Source organism: Elgaria multicarinata, chromosome 10 (genome assembly GCF_023053635.1).
Source record: "Elgaria multicarinata webbii isolate HBS135686 ecotype San Diego chromosome 10, rElgMul1.1.pri, whole genome shotgun sequence".
Classification (NCBI taxonomy): Eukaryota; Metazoa; Chordata; class Lepidosauria; order Squamata; family Anguidae; genus Elgaria; species Elgaria multicarinata.
In genome coordinates this window covers 48841226-48859889 of record NC_086180.1, presented here as the reverse complement: position 1 = coordinate 48859889, position 18664 = coordinate 48841226, and the positions used below count along the sequence as shown (strand labels likewise).

Below are 18664 nucleotides of genomic sequence, written 5' to 3'. Positions count from 1 at the left end.
CTGGCAGCTTGCAACACATAAATAACCATCCAGTACAATGTAAACAACAAAAATGAAAATGAACAGAGCCCAAAGAGCACCCAACTGCATACACTGAGTATAGTTAAATACTTAACAAAAGACCATGAGATGTCTGTATACGCTCCTACACATATAAATTATTACACCCAATACGAATTTTTAAAGACAACATAGAACAAGAACGCAACTTCTTTTACAGATCAAAAAAATGTATGAGCCCAACAAGGAGTTTATTCCATTTGTGGTATAGGAATTCTGCTATATGTAAATGTAATTTGTTATGCTTATTTTGTATAACCTTGAGTGTTAAGTTTACTGGCTATTCTACACTTCCTGCTTTAAACACTTTTGCAACTTGTCTTTAAGAATTTGTATCGGGTGTAATAATTTATATGTGCAGGAGCGTATACAGACATCTCATGGTCTTTTGTTAAGTGTTTAACTGTACTCAGTATATGCAGTTGGGTGCTCTTTGGGCTCTGTTCATTTTCATATTTTTCCAACTGCAGCCCATTTTTCTGTTTTTGGTTTTCAATGTAAACAACAAAACAGAAAGAGCAGCCAGTAAAACACCCAAATAATCCCAATTAGAAACTATCAAAAATTAAAAGCTGCCAAAAACTTGAGCAAAAAAACAAACAAAAAAGAACTAGACTAGTATGATGATAAAAGTGCCCACGGAGGGCATTCCATAGTTGGGTGCGATCAAAGTAAAGGACTTGTCCGCACCAGTTACCCATCTATGAAGTGGGAGCATCTGTAGCAGGTCTTCAGGAGAAGATTTTAACATACAGGCAGGTCCAAATGGGAACAGATGGTCTTTAGATAACTAGATGTGATGTGTGAAGTTCTACAGGTCCCAGTAATAATCTGGATACTGTGTTCTGAACCAGCTGAATGAAACATGTTGGATTGTCAAATTATTAATGTAAAATTCTGTCTGTCGTGGAATTCCTATATTAATCTCTTAATTTCATTTCATTTCTGTAAACCCCCCCCCCCCATAGCCAAAACTGTCTGGGGGGTTTACAAAGATTAAGAACTCTCTTAAAATCAATGACACCCCTACTTGGGGCTTTGGGGAGGGATGATCACAGAGTTTTCCCCTTCTGGGATTGTCCCTCAGGAGCCACACGCCAGGGAGAGGAACGATCCGGGGTGGCATTATTTATTTTTTTAAAAAAAGACATTTGTGCAATTGTGCAATTGTGTGGGCACGATCCTGTGCGAAGGTGAGTTTTTTTAAAACACATACAACAAGCTTGACACTATAAGATGTCGAGCGGCATCTCAAAGATGGTGAAAACGCTCTCCCCCTCACCCCCAGTGTCCACGGACTCCCCCCTCCACTGCTCCATGCCCCTTTCCTGAGCCCCGCTACTCGTGTGGAAAAGGGAGGACACTGGGAGGGAGATCCACACCACCCATGGAGCTCGGGATGGTCCTGAAATGGAGGAAAAAATGGGGAAAATGGAGTCCCAGCTATTCCGGGAGAACTGAGTGCTCAACGCCAGTTCATCCCAGGATCATTTGGATGTGCAGGGATGACTTTGTGACCACCCCAGGATAAATGGCAGGTGTAGATTAGGCCTAGGTATCATTGTTCCTGGCCCAGTGATCTCCAAGGGACTTACTCCCAGAAAAGTTTGTGTAGGATCATAGCCCTTGTATGTATAGCTAACTTCCTAAATTTTCAAACCTCATTGCCTCATTATTACAATGATTTCCATGAACAGCCATTTTAACATAAGAACTGTGGAAGAGCCATGCTGGTTCAGGCCAAGGGTCTATCTAGTCCAGCATTCTGTTCACATAGTGGCAAACTATCTGCTTGTGGGAAATCCACAAGTAGGATATGAGGACAATAAAACACACCATCTTGCTCATATTCCCCAGGAACTGGTATACAGCGGAATACTGCCTCTGATACTGGAGGTAGTATATAGCCAGCATGACTAGTAGTCACTGATAGCTTTCGCATCCATGAATTTGTCTAATCTCCTTTTAAAGCCATCCAAATTGGAAATATCATTATCTTCATATTTCAGGGTGATGGTGGTAAAGAAATGATATAGAGACATCCCAAGTCCTCCATATAACTGAATTTATATTGGTATAAATTTTTAAAGTGTGACATGTAGCATATGCTGTTAACTTGTAGGTACTCCAGGTCTTATGATAATGATGTCACTTATTCAGTGCCACCAGTTGCATCACAGGTCACTGCACAGTTCAATAATAATAATAATAATCCAGTAAGGTTATATTACCATGGGTAATCCCAATTTTGCTTTATGCTTGCTGTCTCTACTTGAGGTCTCACATATGGGTATCATCTCAGAGTTTTTATTCCATCATTTGAAATGTCATAGAGTTACTGCAGTCTGTTACAACTTTTTGTGCATGATTTGGATGATATTTAGAGATGTTAATCTTTCAACAGTTTAATACATTTCTAAATTCTATTAATACGTTTTCAGTGGTTTCAAACCACTATTTTGTTTCAAACACATTTTTTTTATCAGTGTCTAAATCTGGCTGATAATTAAACCTCCTTTACGGTACATTGTAGCAATTTTAAAAATGTCTTTTGTGGTTCATTGAAAATTGGTGGGATTTAGAAAGATAACTGCATTTCCTTGTACTGCACCTTTATTGTGTATTTTCAATAAGTATTTTTATTTTCAAGTAAATGTAAGAACACTGCTAGGGAGAGCAATTAGAATGATTCCACTAATTGTGTACCTGTTTGTTACCTTACCAATGACTTTAGATGTGTCCAGTGGTATTTCTGATGTTGTTCTTTGAAGAGCAAATCCTTACATCAGATCACAAACTAGGTTTGAGATTTCTTTCTGTTTTAAAAGAGACTTGCTATGTGGATTGGTGGAAAGGAGAAAGTTCAAAGCCATTTTGGGTGTGTGGAACTACTTGCAGAATTATGTTGTCTTATAGTTTGTCTACATCGACAGCTACAATATAGCTCTTTCTGCCAGTAACTAAGCCTTAGGGTCATGCCCTAGACAGAGTCCTGGCTTTTTGTTAGCACATACAGGGAGCTAGGCAATAGAACAGTCAGTTTGGCAAGCAGATGGTTAAGCAGACAAGTTTCAGTCCAACAAGACTAAGGAGTGGTAAAAAATACAGGCAGAAGTCAGAACTCAGTCAGTCAGACAGACAACAACGATCAGACAACAGCAGGAGTGGTCAAAGTGACAAGCAGAAAGTCAAACACAGTAAACCAGTCAGGTACATTACTTAGTATGGAAGCAGGATCAAGAAACAGTCCAAGGGTCAGTAGCACAGAACATCCATCACAGGGCAAGGCACAGAAGCAAGGTAGCAGGGACTGGAACTGGCAGAGGACCCAACTCATGAGTAGTCCTCTTCAGTAGGTGAGAACTCCTTTGCCTGGCCACCATCCTCTCATGGGACTTTAGATGCCGGCGTTCTCGGGAGCTAGGTGGTGGCTCAGCATCTTCCTTTTCTTCAGAAGTTGAACTCTTGTCCTCTCTAGGAAGCAGAATCAAAGATCTCACCCCTAAAGGTCCCTGACCATCTTGGCTAGTGCTGGGGTCTTCTGAGGGGCCAACTGACCCTGATGGTTCTGGTTCCTCTTCTGAAGATGACTCTAGTGGTGGCATGACACATGGGACCATGACAGAGGAGAGGCATTTCAATCTTTTAGTATGGGGGGGTAAACTACACAAAACCCAGAAAACCACGAAATGATTGGTGGTTGGGTAGATCAGGAGAGATCAGGGGAAGGGGCACGGCCATCTGGATAACCCTGGACTGCTGGATTGGATCTCAAGGAGGCCTGGATTTAGCTTCTGGACAGAGGTTCTACACTCCTGAGTGAAATGGTAACCAAAAGAAATTATTGGCACAAACTGGTCAAAGTTCATCACTTTTTTATTCCACTGGTTTGAATGTGAGTGACTTAGGTGCGTGGTTTAGTCTTGCATTGAAATCAATGGGACTTAATTTTGGCTGGATTGTTTCCAGTGTGTTTGAGATAATTTTTGTGAAATAAATTAGCACTAATTGATTCTATAGAAGGGTGAGTCTCTCAGCACATGATTCTCAAAATGAATCAGGTTCTTCTTGCTGCCCCCATCCTCATTTCCCCCCTCAATATACCCTTCATGACACTTCAGGAACTTCACTAGCAGAAGAATCTGAATGAAAAATTAATCTTTCATGAAAACAGAAGTGCTTTTACTCTGACATTTAGATCCCCGCTCCTCCACCGCACTTACCAAGACAGCATTTTCATGTGAAGTTGCTGCCATGTTTCAACTCTGGCTTTTGCCTTGAATCCTAAGCAAATGAAGAAGTGTTGATGTGCTGTTTCTGGAACAGATCACAAAGCAGATTGGCATTGTGGTGGTGATGGGTCTTAGCCCAATTCCACCCACTTGTACAGAAGGGAATGTCAAAGACGGCTCACACGGCTTTCCTCCTTGCAAAGTTATCTGTGTAACAGATAGCTAGTGCAAAGAAGAATGGACAGATGCGCTTAAGTGTTATTTACTTGCATCAGCTGTAGCTCAGCCTCAGAACGTGGCATGCTTGCAAGAATCAATGCTAAGTTTATTTTACTTTTTAAAATGTATAGCTTGCCTTTCAATTCCATTCAAGCACTGAAAGTGGTTGCAGGGCAACGTCCCCTCCCCCACCCCACCCCACCGAAATGATTCCTTTCTGTTCATGAAGTAAAAAGCATATACTTTGTGCTGAGATTTTCCCCAAATACATTGCTGCATTTCCCCCTTTTTTTCATTGTGTACATAAGTAGAAAAATAATTTTAAAATGAAAATAATAATGGATATTTGTTTTGTGCATTTTTTTTATTTTAAAAACAGAAGTACCAATTTACTTGGATTACCCACAAACAAATATATTGAGAATGCCTGGCTTCCAAAAAATAATCATGGTAAATCTTCATTATTTTTAATAGTTACATTTAATATTAAATAAATGTTATTTAATATAAAATTATTAGCCTGTATTCATCCATTGAAGAATATTTCTAGCTGTATGGTGAAAATATCTTTTTTACAAAATGAGTCATCTTATCTCATTATGACTTGTGACATTTTAGGGGAAGTGGTTCCCCCCCCAATAGTATTTTAATAATTTCATTGCAAATAATGATATATCTGTTCTCCATTAATCACCACCATAATTTATATATATATAAAGAATAAAAGATTCAAAAGCTAGCTATGCTATAACTATAGATTGTGAAGCGCATCTTTAGCGGTAGTTGTGAACATGAACATTGAGGTTTATCATACAAAAGTTAGCATTTCTTCAAAGGAAAAAGCTCTACTTCTATCAATGAATGATCAAATGACAGTTGATAGTTTACAGATTCTCATTGCATGCCAGACCTGCACCAATCCTCAACTGATGTTCTTTCTAAACGACTTTTCCAAATGTTGACTTTTACTTTTACTGTACCTCTTCACAGATTCGAAAACATTCATGGCTCTTAAATGTTGTATAGTACCACAAACAGCCAGTGGGCAGATCTCTTGAGTTTCCTACATGTTCTGATGTTCTTTAGGAGTAGAAAAAATAGCATGGAGGTGAATGAAAACATTGCTTTGCTTTTTAGGCACTGAGTATGACTGCTGTGATTCATACACTCAGTGGGAGCTTGTCTATATGCTGTGTATATACTCTGTCGTCGCTGCACAGTTGCGCTCTGTTGTTTATATGATGCAGACGCCAATTTGCAGCCACATTATGCTATTCCCTGCAAAGCTGTGCATTTTTGACATGTCGTTTTACCATGAGGCTATACTTTGCTCTGATGTTACCATGGTTAGTCTGTGTGTCAGTGGTGGCTTCAGTTTGAATTAAGAAATCTGAATGCGTAGTTAGGGCATGGATCCCAGTGCAGGGTAGGTGCAAGTATACAGGGCAGGGGGCGGGTGAGTGTTTATAATGGCTGTCATGGCAACTTTAAAGTCTCATTCTGGAATGAAAGTAAGGATAGTTATTATGTATAGCACATAAATTCAATTAACTGTAGCAGTGCAGATGCACAGCTACAGGCTTTCAAAACTACAATGTTGTTCAGAGTTGCCAGAAAGCAAAACAAAACGAAAAAAGTTTTGTCCAGTTTTCAGTCACACGAAATTTGCTGCCCATTACTTCCATATGAGAACAGTGCTGCAAATTTTCCCAGCTGGACATCCTGTGCTCATTCCTGCCATGTAATTCTATTGATACCACTTTGCAACACTGATGCTGTGGGATTTTGGTGGAATCAGTAGGTAAATTACCGCCTTATAGATGCCCCCTGGAGGTAGAGCTGAAATAGCATGGAGGACAAGCTTGTGTGCACCAGTTGTTGGGGAACATAGGTGGGAGGGTGCCCACCATGTCCTGCTTGTTCATCCCTGGCTGATGACTGGTTGTCCACTGTGTGAACCGAGTGCTGGACTAGATGGACCCCTGGTCTGATCCAGCATGACACTTTTTATGTTCTTAAGAGCTACATGAGATATACTTTCTGCCCACCCTTGGTTTAGAGTTATATTTCTCTTTCAATTTTGTATGTAACACACATTCTTATGTAAAACTATGCATGAGCACATGTATTCTATACTTGGGAAGACCTTACAGCTAAATGATTCCAACTTTTTAATAAGCCAATTTGGACTGCAAAATACTTCAGGCTCCCAGTCCTCTGTTTGGAAAATAGTGCTGGGTTCAGACGATACAGAACTTGGCCATCATTGACATAGAATATGAGGAATGAAACCGATCACCTTACTACATGTGATTCATATTAGTTGGGTACATATCTGATCTTTAGCAGCTGGAGATCCATAAGTTACAGGCATCAACAAATCCACATTGTCCCAACCGATAAGATCCTCATATTTTTGATGCTAAAGCGAAGTTGTCAATCGTATCTCCCACAGTGTAAATATTCTATATGTAAGAAAATTATAATAAATATTATTGGATTATCACACTTTATTACTTGAGCTGTGCTTTGAAAACACACACATTAGTTTAAGCAAGGCATAAATTATTATGACTCAATGAGCCCAGTTACTTGCAATATGTGCATATAAATTAATTTAGATATGGAAATACGTTTCCTGTTTTATAGCAAGTCATGTCTTCAACACTTCCACTAAGCAGAGGGCACAGTGATTTGGATGTATACAAAGGCTGTTTATTCCAAATATTTCATGCACATAAATGTTTTAAACATGAGTTGGCACAGACGTTTTGCATAAAATGTGCTACAATGCAACTGCCTTTTAAAAACAAAACAAGGTTGTTCTGTTTGCCTGTTAAGTCAGCTTTAGCAGTTCTTAGAAATGTCATTTATTAAATGTCACGCTAATTGCTTGTAATATCAACCCTGAAAAGCAAACCTTTGTGAGTGATCTTTCAGAAGCTTTATTTTTCTCTGTTCTGTCTGTCTGGTACATTTTGCAGAGAATAAACAAACAAGTTTTACCTTTGATAAAAGCACCATTTGCTAAAAATGTAAGGCTGGCTGGTGCATTTAAGGATATTTGATCTTTGGGAATTAAAAAAAAGATGCATCAATTCTAAATTAACATTAATGCTTTAACATTAATTTGGTGAAATTAATATTCTAAGACAGATACCATCATTCCTCATCAATATTGTATAACCCGAGTCAGGTTAATGGGTGAGGGGAATAGCTCATTCTTCATAATCACTTGGTTTCTCTGCTGAGATCGATGAGCAATAAGAATTTAACTAAAGAACCATCTAGTCCAGCATCTTACTGTGTCTACCCAGATGTCTCTGAGGGCAGTATCCAATGGTGACATTCTGCATACTCAAATAGCGCTAGTGGAACAGCACTGAATCTTTCCATTGCACTAGTGGTTGCCCATTACGCTTGCACAACTGGTTGTGTGAGCAGTTGTGCAATTGGCTGCAGAACAAGTTGCACAATGGATCGAACAAGAATGATGAAAAACTGTGTGACCATACTTGCGCAAAGGTAACTTCAGTTGGATTCTTCTCCTGTGCCTAATTCAGCACCTAGTTTCCACTACTGTAACACCTTTTGTGCTAATGGAATTAGACACAGTTGGTTACTGCCCTGAGAATATCACAAATAGGACATGAAAGCAATAGCACTTCCATGCTGTTGTTCCCCCAGCAAGTGATGTTCAGTGGTACACTTCCTCTAAACATGGAGAGGCTTGGATAAGTAAAATTACACTTGAATAGGATCAAAGTCCTAGCAGCCCAAACCGGGCCTGAGGCATGGGAGTTTTCTGGGACTACTTTGTATTAGGTGTAAATATTTGTTTCAGTATGAACAAAGATCACAGAGATGCTGCTAATTATTCCTGATGTATCTCCTTGAGTCTTATCGTGTAAGACAAAATTGCTTCCATGTGACATAAATTAGCACAATGAGTTCTGAAGTTGGGCTAGTTTTGAGGATATGAAAAGTTCCTGTTCATATCAGAAGTGCTGTACCTCTCATAACGTGGGATACTCAGGCCATAGCTAGACCTAAGGTTTATCCCTGGATTGTCCAGGGGTCAAACGTGTTCATCTAGGTGACACACAGGGGATCCAATGCTCAGGCAGGGGCGAACCCTGGATGATCCCAGGATAAACCTTAGGTCTAGCTGTGGCCTTAGTCACTGAACCCAGAAGTGTGACTTATATAATAATAATTAAATACATACCATTGGAGGAGGTATTGCATCTGTTCTTGTTTTGGGGATATACCTCAGTAATGATATTTGCCAAATTAAGAGAACAAATGGGCAAAGAATGATATCTTCTGTTGAAAGGAATCAATGGAAGGGACTTCACTCCTCTCGCTATATTCTCATTCCTTTTAGGGTAACTGAGTTTCAGTTATTTAAATTTCCTTGGACAGACTTGGGTGGGTTTTCTTTTCATGCATAAGAGTTATGTATCAATATACTTAAAAGTAGGAAGGACTATCTTTGGCAATGGATTGATTATATTGATTACCATGGGTTTAACCCTTTTCATTATAGAAAATATCTTGGCTCGCTTGCCTGAATTATTTGAGTGGTTTGATCCCTCGCATCTCCAGGTAAGGCAGGAAAAAACCCTGCCTGAAACTTTGGAGAGCCATTGCCAATAACATAGATGGACCAATGGTCCGTCTTGTTGTTAGGCAGCTTTTTATATTCCAATATTGGTTTGTACACACCTTGGTGATATGCACCTTGATTACTCTTGTTCTCTGCTTCTGGCACACTGGATTGTACAGAGAATTCTGAAGGTGATGCTTACTGAGATCACAGAGTCCAACAACCCTGTGCATCAACCCTAATACTGACACCCTAGCAGCTTCAGGGAAGTTGTTGGTAGATTCCGAGGAACCCTCGAAGGAGGTGCCTGAGGATCATACATCCCCCATAGAGTTTGAGGACAACTATCTGCTCTGTCCTAGAGTCTGCCAGTGCCAGAAGGTGGAGGCACTGGCCACCATAAAGACACAAAATGCATGTCAAGTCCTACAGTAACTGGGCTCCTCACGAGTAAAGGGTTCCTCAAGAGTAAAAGACTCCTTTTGAGCAAGGCCTTCAAGAATGACTTCTGCTAGAGTGCCTGTAATGAAGGCAGCTGAGCTCTAGGTGGGGCTCTGGAAGCTCTGGCTATATAAGCTTTCAATCAGAACTTGAAAGTTGTTGGAAACAGCACCTTATCTTAGCTGTTGATGTCTTAAAGCTGTGTTTCTCTAAATAAATAAATTGACTTCTGGACTCCTGCTTTTTAGATTATATTTCTGTTTGACTATTCACCTGTGTTTGGACCTTGGCTGTCCCTCACGTCTTCCTTCTCAAAGCCACTTGACAGCTAATAATGTGTCTTAACCATTGCCTATATCCTGTCTATTCCTGCCTTAAACTGATTCCATACTGGAACTGATACCCCTGTGTTTGACTATTTGCCTGCCAAATTGACTTCACGTTGGATTTGTACCCCAATTGCCTTAACACTGAGTCTGATGCAACCTAAATGGAACTAGCCTGACAAAAAAGAGCTGGATTTGGTGATCCGTTGGTCCTTTCTATTGCTGTGATTTACTATGAATTTAGCTCACACTGATGAGTTTTAGGCTTAGACAAGAATGAATATAAAGAATGCTTCTTTTTTGTGTGTGCGTGTGTGTGTGTCAAATTGTTGTTTTGGAAAATCTCTCTCTTGGTGTGTGTGTGTATGTGTATGAATACCCTATCCATCCATCAGTGTAAACATTTACTATGCAATCTTATGCATGTTTACTCAAAAGTAAGCCCCACTGAAGTCAAAAGTGCATATGCCCAGGAAAGTGCTATAGGAGTGCAGCTTTAGTTTAAGCAGTAATTTTTTAATTGATTAAGAAGATGCCAACAATGATTCAGGCAGCAGATTTTTTTAATAAAATAAAATAAAATATTAATTATTTTTCACACAAGTGTTTACAAATTCATAAGTGGTAGGACCCTTTTTTAAAAGCAGCGTTTCCCTTGTGCCCAAACATACTGTAGGGGCGGGGGGAAGCCAGCTGGTCTCCTGATGTGGCTCAATGAGTGAAATACCTCTTAGATCTCACAACCTACACTAAATTGCAAAATAAATTGGCAGATAAACGACAAAATACCTGGCAGAATTTCTTAGCATTCTGTGAAGACTAAGTAGTAGAAGACAAATTCCTGCTTACTACAGTATACACGTCTTGGCATATGTTTTCTCCCTTTTTAAAAATCCACCCTTTTTTTTCTTTTTAATCTTTTTTCAGTTTTAAAAACATATTCCCAGAATAGGCTAAGTAGCCTATATGCAAGCTATAACTGTATTTTTGAGGCCTGTATTCCCACCTATATCATTTGGAATGGGGAGGGGAGTATTTTATTGAGTGTGTGTGTGTGTGTGTGTGTGTGTGTGTGTATGTATGTATATATATATATATATATATATATATATATATATATATATATCTTACAAACATTTCAGTGAACAACAGCAGCAACAGAAACAAAGAAGGCATTCCTTCATCTTGCTCATATAGGAGGAAATATTTGGCAAAGTGGGCTGTAGTCCATGAATGCTTATGCCAGAATAAATTTGTTAGTCTTTAAGGAGCAGCTAGACTCTTTGTTGTTTTTTCTGCAACAGACTAACATGGCAACCACTGCAGAAATTCCTCTGAGATACTCACACATTTTCTAAATCCCAAGAAAAACATGCTTTCCTCCCTACTGTCTTTAGAACTATTGTTTTATTTATATACAATGTATACATGTTAAGGGTGCAGTCCTATACATACTTAGTGGAGTAAAAAATAAGCCAAAGGCAAGGGCGGAACCAAGGAATCTTCTGCAATAATATTATTAGTAAAAGGTTTATTAAAGTGCCAGGTGCTTACGCGTTTCGAACGCGGTTGCGTTCTTAAAGCCCTGAGGAAGAACACAACCACGTTCGAAACGCGTAGGCACCTGGCACTTTAATAAACCTTTTACTAATAATATTATTGCAGAAGATTCCTTGGTTCTGCCTTTGCCTTTGCCTTATTTTTTAGTCCCCTACAGGGTTTCCTTCTTTTTGCACTATACATGCTTAGACAGAAAAAAATGCCCTACAGGGAAAAAAAACCCTCCAACTCCCAGCACTCCCCAACCAGAAACTGGGTTTATTTTCCTTAATTTTAACCATTCTTAAGAATAATGAACATAAGTGCAGACCTATATACAAGATATTTAGAAAGGCAGTATTTTTGCCCATTCAATTATATTCTTTAGTTTTTAAAACAATCAACCAGATGAAATTTAAACTGTCCTAACCCTTGACAACATAACTATTCAAATAATTAGGATTTGAACTGATATAAGATCTTTCCTCCTTGTTTTTTCTCATTATACAGATAAACTGGTAGCTGCTAATTCTATCTTCCAGCACCTAATTGTTTGTAAGTGCCTAAAGATTAAAGCTAAATGTCCAATTAAAAAGGCATTAAACTATTGTGAGAGTTTATGGAAAGATAACACAAATTTTGTATTAAACAGTCACTGAGGAATACAGTTCTGCAGAAATAGGCTGGCTCTTCCCAATTCTTTATTGCTTTGCCTCATGTAACACTTTCAAGGATTACAGTGATAACCATGCAGTCTTTTAACTTGGGGAAAGGAATTAAGCAAGTATGGGATGACTGCAGTGGAGCTTTTGACAGGCAACAGCCAAATAGGGATTTATTATACTTTTTTAAAATTGCAAGGAAACCACACTTATATTTTCACTATAGGTCATAGATCATGTAGTTTAGTTCAACCATGCCTGCAACAACCATATAATTTCTTGTTTAAAGAGAGAATTTTATATTCCTGAATAATTTAAGGACAGAAAATGGGAAAGTCTCTGAATTCATGTGCTCAAAACATTTTAAAAGGCACATGTAAAATTGCTGGATTCTTCTAAAAGGCAAAGGTCAGGCGCTTCAATTGTATCACTGCTTATCTGCCTTAGTTTATTGGACATGCTAGGATAAAGGAAGGTGGTGTGGGCACACATGCCTCAAAGTGAACAGCTGACTACAACGTGGCAGGCATGAGTAGCAGACCAGCACCTGCCAGTTGCATTACACTGTGCAGGCCATGAAGCAGAGCCCCAATAACGCACCCACCCACCCCCACACTAGGGTCAACACATGAAAAACATCTCATTGCACCTTTCAGACATCATTCCTGATTTCATCTATCACACACACATATTGATGGTATTGCTTCACAGTGACTCAGTTCACACATAATGGCAGCAAATCATGGGTAAATTAATCCAAGATTTGTTGTGTCTCATGTCAACTTTTGTAAACTGCCCAGAGAGCTTCGGCTATGGGGCGGTATATAAATGTAATAAATAAATAAATAAAGTGTGTTCAGCAGTCATTTGAATATTCAATTCCTGATCAGAGTAACAATGTGATGTCTAAACCTGAACACCATAGGTTAATTGTGGGTTAGACAACCCACAGTTAACCTATTTTAGTCTATCTCAAATTTCTCCAGAATCCCTAATGTTGGGTTGAAAATTTACAGGTCTACCAAGAACAGTTTTGGACAGAGGAGAGGAATGAAAAGTAGACAAGAACACACACCACATGGTGCCAAGTATTTGCATTTATTATGCAATGTGAGATGTGCATTCTGCACACGATAGTCATGTAACAACAGGGAACACGTATGACTAATATAAGGTGCATTCCAAAGTGTCTTGATTTAAGAGAAAAAGTTTATAGCTTCCCACAACACTTCTTTTTCTTTTAGAAAATTTCTTGGCAAAAACATGAACTAAGGGTTTATTGAGAATCTACAAGATCCAGAGGCTGTTGTTTTTTTGACATAACAAAATCCTTTCTGTACGAAGAAAGAATTCCAAGCTCTTTCAGACATTTCTAAAGCACAGCACACTGCCACACCCTTGCCAATTATTATGACTCAATGGGTCATTTATCAAAGGCAGGAGTAGGCAACTTGTAGCCCTGGAGATGATGTTGTATTGCAACTCTCATCTTCTCTTACCATGGCTGTGGGCTAATGGGAGCTGTAGTCCAACAACATCAGGATAATTGTGACCTTCATCCAACTAATGTTTACTTCAGCAGTAGGCAAACTGTGGCCCTCCAGTTGTTGTTGGGCTCCTGCCATCCCTCAGTCATTGGCCATGTTGGGTGAGGCTGACTGAAGTTGGAGTCCAACATTAGCTGAAAGGCTGGAGGTTGCCCATCATTGACTGTCTGATTAGAGTCCAGTTACTCATGAGGAGCCCAGTTACTGTAGGACTTGACATGCATTTTGTGTCTTTATGGTGGCCAGTGCCTCCACCTTCTGGCACTGGCATTTTCCACCAGGGAAAGAGCCTTCAGTGTGATTGCTCCCATCCTATGGAATTCCCTGCCTCTGGAGGTCAGGCAGGCGGCAATTTTGTATTCCTTCTGGCACCTCCTGAAAATGACATTGTTCCATGAAGCCTTCCCTTAATCACCAGCTGTGGTTTTATTGCACTTTGTTGCTTTTCAAAATGTATTTTTCATGTGTTTTTATTCTGTTTTTATTCTTTTATTCAATTTGTTCACTGCTCTGAGATTCTTGAATGGGGAGCAGTATATAAATACTGTAAATGAATAAATAATAAATAGTCACAATCATTATCTGGAGATGTATGAGAAGTGTGTCGACTGTTCCTCTTTCACTAAGGCAGGTGACTGTAGTCATGTGCAGGCATTTGAGATCTGTGGAGGAAGAGGGGGGTCATGCCTAGACTGTCATCTGAAGGTCTGAATAACAGCTCAATGAGCTCCATACTTGCTTCTGGGCCCAGGTCTGGATTCTGGTTATCATCTTTAAAGCTCTAAATGATTTGGGTCAAGGCTATCTGAAGGACCACAATACTAGATTGTGGTCCTCCATACTATAGTCACCAGGGAGGCTGTGATGCACATCCTAATGCCTTGTAAGATGCAGAAAAGGGGACACAGGATTTGGCCTTCTTTTCATAGAATTCATTGCCATGGGGATGTTCAACAATTCCCTTCAGTTGATGTACTTGGACAGCAAGTTTAAATGGCCTTCTTCTCAACTACTATTCCTGCCTCTTGATTGTTGCTGGTGGTTTTGCTGCCTTAACATTACTGTCTGGGATTGTTGCTGCTAAATTTGATTTATTGAGGGTTGCTTTAATATGAACTTTCTTTTCTGCACATATACACAGACAAATGCATTCACTCACACCCATCCATACTTTTCTTCAGCCTCGTCAGCAATCTTGATCAGGATCACCAGTGGGGTGTTTGTAAAAGCATCACCCCCTCAGAATCCTAATCTGGATCCACCCCCATCCCTATCCCAATGCCACAATGATTCTGACCAAGGTAACTGATCCTGTTCCCCGCTGTGCAATGTTGATTTAGACTAGATCTACACTACTGCTTTATAGCGGTATTGATGTTCACTGGTAACTGTTGGGGCACAATACACATTCTGTACACCATTTTCATAGTGTTATTTCCTGCTTTTTTATTCCACATTCCACCCAAGGTGTAGATCTGGCCTAATATTGCTGTGGGGGAAGTAGATTGAAAATTCCCTCCACCAGCAATCCTAATCAAGATTACTCTTAGCGAGGTTAAAGAGAGAGAGAAAGAGGCTGCAAAAGGCAAGGTCCCAGATTGTACATAGACTCTTTTCAGTCCTTCAGATGAAGGCATGGAGATGGGGAGAGGGGACAGCAGATGGAATTCCAATCCCCTCCCCGTGGATTCACTGAACTTCTAGGGCTGAGTGAGTTCTGTTTCAACTCACTTCAGTGTCTAATTTTCTGTCATAAACAAACCAGGGGCAGATGACATGCTCAGGCGTTGTTAGGGTAACACATCATTTGGCTAGGACCTGTTGTCTCTCCCAATAGCTGTGCTAACTGGTGTTTAATTGCATTGAAATCTGGAGTGAGCATTTCTGAATGCATAGCTATCATTCATATTGCATTTTTGGACCCCATTGTCTTTTACTTGCAAGCTTCATAGTTTTCAAGCCTGAATTTCTACGGTTCTGGGTATAACGATTTTGCCTTCTACAGCCACCAGAGAACAGAATTTGTGGAGAAAGAAGACATTGGGGTTTGGAAGTTTACAATTGGCGGGGGAAACATATTCCAAAGGAGCATCTATCCTTTTAAAGAGTTCTGAGAAACACGGAAAATCCATAGGCATTCTGAGGAAAACGTCAATGGGAAAAATTTTACCTGCTGAATCTTGTCCTCTTGTTCCTGTCCTTCTTTGGTCACACAACTAATAGCATCCATGAAACGGGGATTGAATGTAATCTTAAAATAAAAGTTTGGCAACACTGGCAACAATCTGTGGGGTGTGGACATTGTTGCCCCATACATGCCTTGATATTAAGCTGTGTTGGTCTTTGATTATTATATTGTTGTTGTAAACTGCACTGATATTTTCAACTAGGAAAAATACACCAAGACTGGAGAGGGGTAATATTATCAGAGACCATGACTCCCTACACAATGCTCAGCAATGAGGAACATCAAGAAAGATTAATGAGAATAACAAGAAGAACAAGGTCCAAAGGGGTATGTAACAGTAAGGTGGTTTTCTTTTCCGTTTTTTGTTTTTTTTTCTCATTTACTGAGGTGTCTCAAAGAATTTAGGAAGTATTAAAAATGGAAGAACCACAGAGAAGGGCCTCTTGCCAATTGTAAAAATGAAGATATTTTATTTCTTTATTTGATTTATTTTCCACCAAGACAAATGGCAATCATAAATAAAACTTGATTAAAGCAATAATAAAACCTGTGCCTTACAATACAATAATGTATTAAAACTGTTGAGAGATCTTGCTCTGTGGTGTATCTATTTTCCTATAACATACTTCCCTAAGACATGGGAATTCATCTTAAAGAATGCCTGTGTGCCAGCCTAGTGAAGCTTAGCTTTACCTGTATAATGTCAAAAATCTGGGAATATACACAAAAAAGCCACAAAACTATGGCTGGGAAGAGGCCATTGCTCAGAAGCAGAACACAGAAGGTTCCAGGTTCAATCCCCAAATCTCCAGTTAAACCATTTTAGGCCACCTATGATGTGGTGCTTGGAAAAGATCTCAAGGTTGAAGTAGTGTGCATGTGGGTTTTTCATTATGGGGAAAAACAGCAGCTTCAAGGATGAGGATTTTCATAAGAAAAATGGTGTGGGGGAGCTAATCACCTCTTGTTGTGTTGTGGTTCTGTTATGGATTGCTGTAGCTAGTGGAGAGCTATTCATCCCACCCCCTGCTAATTAGTAACAGGAATCAGGCACTTTCTGTGTATGTTCCCAGATTTGGGGAATTATATGGCTAAACCTGAGAAACACTAGATTCGCACATATTAACACCTCTGTTCCATGGTCTACCTCTTTGTTCAATACAGTATAGCTAAGCACCCATTCTTGCATGATGCTAAATCTGCTAATTCTACAATGAGATTAGATTATTTTAAGACCTGATATTGTTAAATATTAGTGCAATACTAATACTAAAGGGCTCACCGTTTCACTGGAAGAAAAGCTCCATCCAATGAGCGTTTCATTGCATGCTCATTACTGGACACTCAAGGATTCCTTGGAGGTAGCTCTCATGAAGTCATCTGCCTCTCTCTCGCCTTCCGCCACAAGAAAAACCAAAAAAACTTGTGCCACAAGAAAAACCAGAAAAACTGCAAAATATTTTTTAAACTGAAGTTTAAACAAGGGACTGAATGGCCCTCGTGCACCTTGTTTACTTCCTGTTTGAAAACAGGAAGTAACTGAGTGTTCACGCAGATGTGACGGTAGCCAGAGTTAGCCAGCGTTTTTTCCCAAGGTGTGATATAGCTTAAAAAAATCAGAGTACTGTATTCCTTCACCGTTAAACTCATAAAGAATGATTAAAGAAGCACATTGGCAATGCTATGCTCTTTAATTGAGAGAGGCACCTAATTTAGAGTGGATAATTAACTTTTGAGTCCTTAAGTAATTATTTAAACAAACTCAGTTTAAGAGATAAAACCATATCTCTTGTAGAAATAAAGTCAATTCATTTATTGAACTTTGCTACTGAGCATTTAGCACGTTATCTCTCTGAGGCTGTTATCTCTCTGGCTGAATTTGTGAGAATAGGACCTAATCATTCAGCTGCAAAGGGCTATTCACTCAAGTTTATTTACATAAGTACTGTATATAGCTTCTTTTACAGAAGCAAGCTCTAAATGGGCAAATGGATTTATTATACACTGTAGTGTGTTGGGATCATATTCTGCCCTAGCAATTATTAGAGGGGGAAGGTGGATAAATATTGCTAATTGAGCTTTCAGGAGGTCCCTCCACCCCATAGAAATGCATACTCCCCCCCCTCGCAGTAGCTCTTTTTAAAATTTTGCCATAAGCTTGTACATTTAATTGAACTAATAGTATACACGTTAAGAAGAGTAAATGGATTACTTGTCATCAGTTCCTATGAACTGTACTAAATATCATTTTGATATTAGCTGAAGATTGCCAAAGGTTTGTTTATTTATTTATTTATTTATTTATTTATTTATTTATTTATTTAAGCATTTTTATCCCACCCTTTAGCCAAAAGGCCTCTCAAGGTGGCTTACAAAAATATTTTTTACAACTGACCCTGCCCACAGGCTTACAAACTAAAAAAACATGAAACAAAAGGAAAGGGAAGTGGGAGAGAGGAGGGGAAAAATGAAAAGCAAATTCTGGCACTAGATTCTTAGTTGGAAAGTTCAGTAGTGACAGTTGGTAACATGAGGGAGGGGGCTCTCAGCTGGAGCTGGACCCAGGCATGATGGAGAGGTACCTGGTTGCTGCTTCCTACTCCACTGAAGGTTGTTATGAAAAGTGCAGAGCAGCTCTACATTTGGAATCAAAGTACAGGATACATGAAATGGGCCACAACTTTATTTAAAAGATGATCCACCTGCAATACACCAGTTAAATCTCCCTCCTTCCCTCAGTGAGGATTAGCTTGCTGCCCAGGTGAGACTTCGGAATCATATTTCTTGCAAGAGTTTGGAATCATGTGGCCCTACCTAGGCTCTAAATGTTGGATCAGTCAT

General features: G+C 39.4%; 1 protein-coding gene across 1 annotated transcript in view; it reads left to right on the top strand.

Moving 5' to 3' along the window:
* IQCM (IQ motif containing M) overlaps positions 1-18664 on the top strand; it is a 106881-nt gene that overhangs the window by 4782 nt on the left and 83435 nt on the right. The window contains exons 3-4 of the mRNA XM_063135087.1: positions 4891-4961; positions 16026-16150. Coding sequence (XP_062991157.1) covers positions 4891-4961; positions 16026-16150 — 196 coding nt within the window. The remainder of the gene's footprint in view (positions 1-4890; positions 4962-16025; positions 16151-18664) is intronic.